This window comes from Triticum aestivum, chromosome 3B (genome assembly GCF_018294505.1).
Source record: "Triticum aestivum cultivar Chinese Spring chromosome 3B, IWGSC CS RefSeq v2.1, whole genome shotgun sequence".
In the NCBI taxonomy this organism is placed as follows: domain Eukaryota; kingdom Viridiplantae; phylum Streptophyta; class Magnoliopsida; order Poales; family Poaceae; genus Triticum; species Triticum aestivum.
The window spans coordinates 581,769,561-581,772,662 of NC_057801.1; the positions used below are offsets into that span (position 1 = coordinate 581,769,561).

At 49.1% G+C, this 3,102-nt stretch overlaps 1 protein-coding gene across 1 annotated transcript; it reads right to left on the reverse strand.

Annotated features, from left to right (window-relative positions):
- Positions 1–2,478: 2,478 nt before the first annotated feature.
- On the reverse strand, positions 2,479–3,102 carry LOC123065795 (uncharacterized; the record flags this gene model as incomplete). The annotated part of the gene is given in 1 exon segment (XM_044489010.1): positions 2,479–3,102. A coding segment is annotated over 1 exon segment (321 nt). The 3' UTR covers positions 2,479–2,748.

The following is a 3,102-nucleotide window of genomic DNA, read 5'->3' on the forward strand; positions in this document are numbered from 1 at the left end:
GTCGTGGATGCTTTGAGGATGAATGAAGGGTATGCTTTGGTGGCTGCACCAATTCTAGAGGACTGCCCTAATTTACTTAAAGATTTCAGGAAGGTCATTATCGAACATTGTAGTAGAGAGTAGAACATGGTTGCTCATGAGTTAGCTAGTTTTGGGAGGGGTAATCCACCGACTGTGTGGTCGGATACACCTCCCTTTTCATCCTCAATGCTTTAGCAAACGATGTAAGTTTATTATGAGTGAATAAATCAGCCATGAAGGCCATCCCCTCAAAAAAAATAACACACAGGAATGCTTCAGAGAAAAACCTTTTAGCTGCCCTCCTCTTATTGTGTCATGTGTTATCAGCAAGTTAGAGAGAGCAGTACTCATCTGTCCTTTGACTGCCCATTTGCAAAGCTGCTGTTGTCATTATCTATGCCCCAATGTGCAAATGACTGATGATCTCCAGGAGAATCTGCAGGGACTGAGGAATGAGTCGGGCGTGCCTTTCTTCATGGGAAAATTATTTTGGTAACCTGGAGTATCTAGATTTGCAGAAATGGTTTCATCTTCAAACATAAGAAGACCCCCGGTCTGTACAGATGTCGAGTCTTTTTCATGGATGAAGCTCATCTTACAGTTTTCTTTTGGAAAAGAAGGTTTAAACTCCTGACCTCTACATCAATCGATGCATACAGTCATCTTTATTAGCTGTTCAATAAAGGTCTAATAAGAACATATATCAAGTCATCCGAGACCATCACTCACACCTACAAACTTGATAGTGTGGAGTGCTCTCACTCGCATGTCTAAAATCGGTGTCGTCGTCAATCCATCCACATAAAGTGTTGAAAGCTACAACTGGTGCAACAAACCTAAAGCGTACAACACATGCATATGTTTTAGAAGCCATCATCATTATTGAACCGCTAACCCATCTTCAGGAAAGAGGTCCGCATCATCCTTACCAGTCCGACCATCCGTCTACGCCACAACGGCGCCCAACGGCACCACATCCCTGTGCGGAAACTGCTGATCACGTCGCGGTCGCTGCTGGTACACGGTGGCACCATGCCACCAAGTACCACCACCCGACACAGCTTGAAGTCTCTAAAAGATCTATAGTGCGTAGCACCTGCGAACAGGCATGTCAGAGCATAGCACCTGTCGGCTAGGCATGACTTGACATCTCCACCGAGCTCCATGCAAAATGAAGCCGCTCCACCTCATGCCTCTGTCTTTCCGGCACTGCTCCACAAACGATGCACCCAAGAGGAAACCGACACCCCAGTGCCACCATCGTCCGATCTGGAAGACCAGATCCTAGGGTTTCCCCCGTAGCAGCACAAGTGGGTCGACAATAGTTACACGGCTATGCCTTCATCAAGGTAACAACGCAGAACGCCGCCATCGCCCACCGTCGGCTCGATTTTCACCGGCAACTAAGTCTCCCCGACTAGTAGCCGGGACTAGATGACCGATCTCGATATCCGACCACCCACACTCACGCCAACAACCTTTGACGGAGGAGATGACCACCACCGCCAAGCCCAGGGTTGCTGCCCCGGGCGTCCGCGTGATGCAGATCAAAACCTGGAGCACTACCGCGATCCGAAGCTGAACCGGAGGTTGAGCCGCTACAGCATGGCCGCTGCCACCACCTGCCGCTGCGCTACAGACCCGCCGCCACACTCCAGCCGTCATTGTCCACCATCACCGCCGAGGAGATCAAGATCGGAACCACCACAACGATCTTGAGCAGCTAACGCGTGAGAAGAAGGCCGCCGCCGCCAAGCCGCTCAGGCTTTGCCCTGGCGTCGTCGCCAGCGGCGGCGGAGAGGAGAGTGGTGGGGGGCGGGGGGAAGGTGGGAGGCAGGGACGCCCTAGAGCGGGGCGGCCGGCTGCACGGGAGCGGGAAGCTCATCTTACATAGAGCTAACAAAGCATCTTATTCAGCTTTTGCTGTATGGGTGGATACATTTCAGTAGCTTTCTTCTTAGATGTTGCTGCTTTTCTGTAAATACCTGTATGTAACACTATAATTCTTTAATTTGTTTGAACAGTAGACAACTCACCTACTGTTTTCCGTCAAAAATAAACGTGTTCGTCTAACATAAGGACAAATATTTGTCCTTGGAATAATAGATTATTGATAGGCATAGCCCATAGACTGGACCAATTCAGTGTGGAATATATAGTCGTCGATGCTAGTAATGTAATCGCAGCTGTCAGTTAGTTTGACTGCGCTTAGAGGGACGAAAATATAATAGTGGGTGAGCATATAGCGCCTGCATTTACCGGCCCTAGCTAGGTAATGAATCTGTGAACGCGCGTCATTCTTACACTTATCTGTTCTTAATTTCTAGAAAAGACAATCAGAATTTGCAAAAGAAAAAGCCAATCGGAATTTGCAAAAAAAAAAAGGCAATCGGAAGTGTGAAGTGTTTTGAGAAAAACTTAGGGATGCATTTTGTTCTGCTTTCAGTTTACGTTTGAAAATAGCATTTCATATATGTCTTCTGTATCCAAATACTCGAGAGGTCCGGGATTAATCACAGACTAAAAACACATAGGTAGAAATATATAAGAGATTTCCAGAAGAGGAACTCCCAAAAAAATCATCTCTACTACCGGCATTTCTGTAGTCTGTACATCTCCTGATAGAATCTCGATCTAAAACCTATACCTGCACTCCTACATACAGCAACTATATACTATACGCACATCAGAATCAAGAGATCGGTGGAACAGCCCTACGGATCGAAGTCAAGGCTCCTCGGCTTCGGTGATGCTCTGCAGCGACGGCCTCCAGTGCCCCCTCGTCTCGTGATCGTCGTGGTAGCACACCGTGCCGGAGTTGATCAGATCCGTCAGCACCTTCTCCGTCGACCTCTTCCCCTTGCCGTCCCGGGCAGCCTGCTGCAGCAACTCCTGGACCTGCCTCTTGGTCACCCTGATCTTCACTTCCACCCGCTCCGTCTTCTCGTTCTCGCCAGCCGCCGTCTTCCCCTCCACCACGTCCACCTCCCACTCGTCGTCGTCGACCCACGACTCGGAGGCGCGCTGCAGCTTGAAGCAGTTCCCCATGGATGATATTCGACCTCCCGATCGGTGCGTATC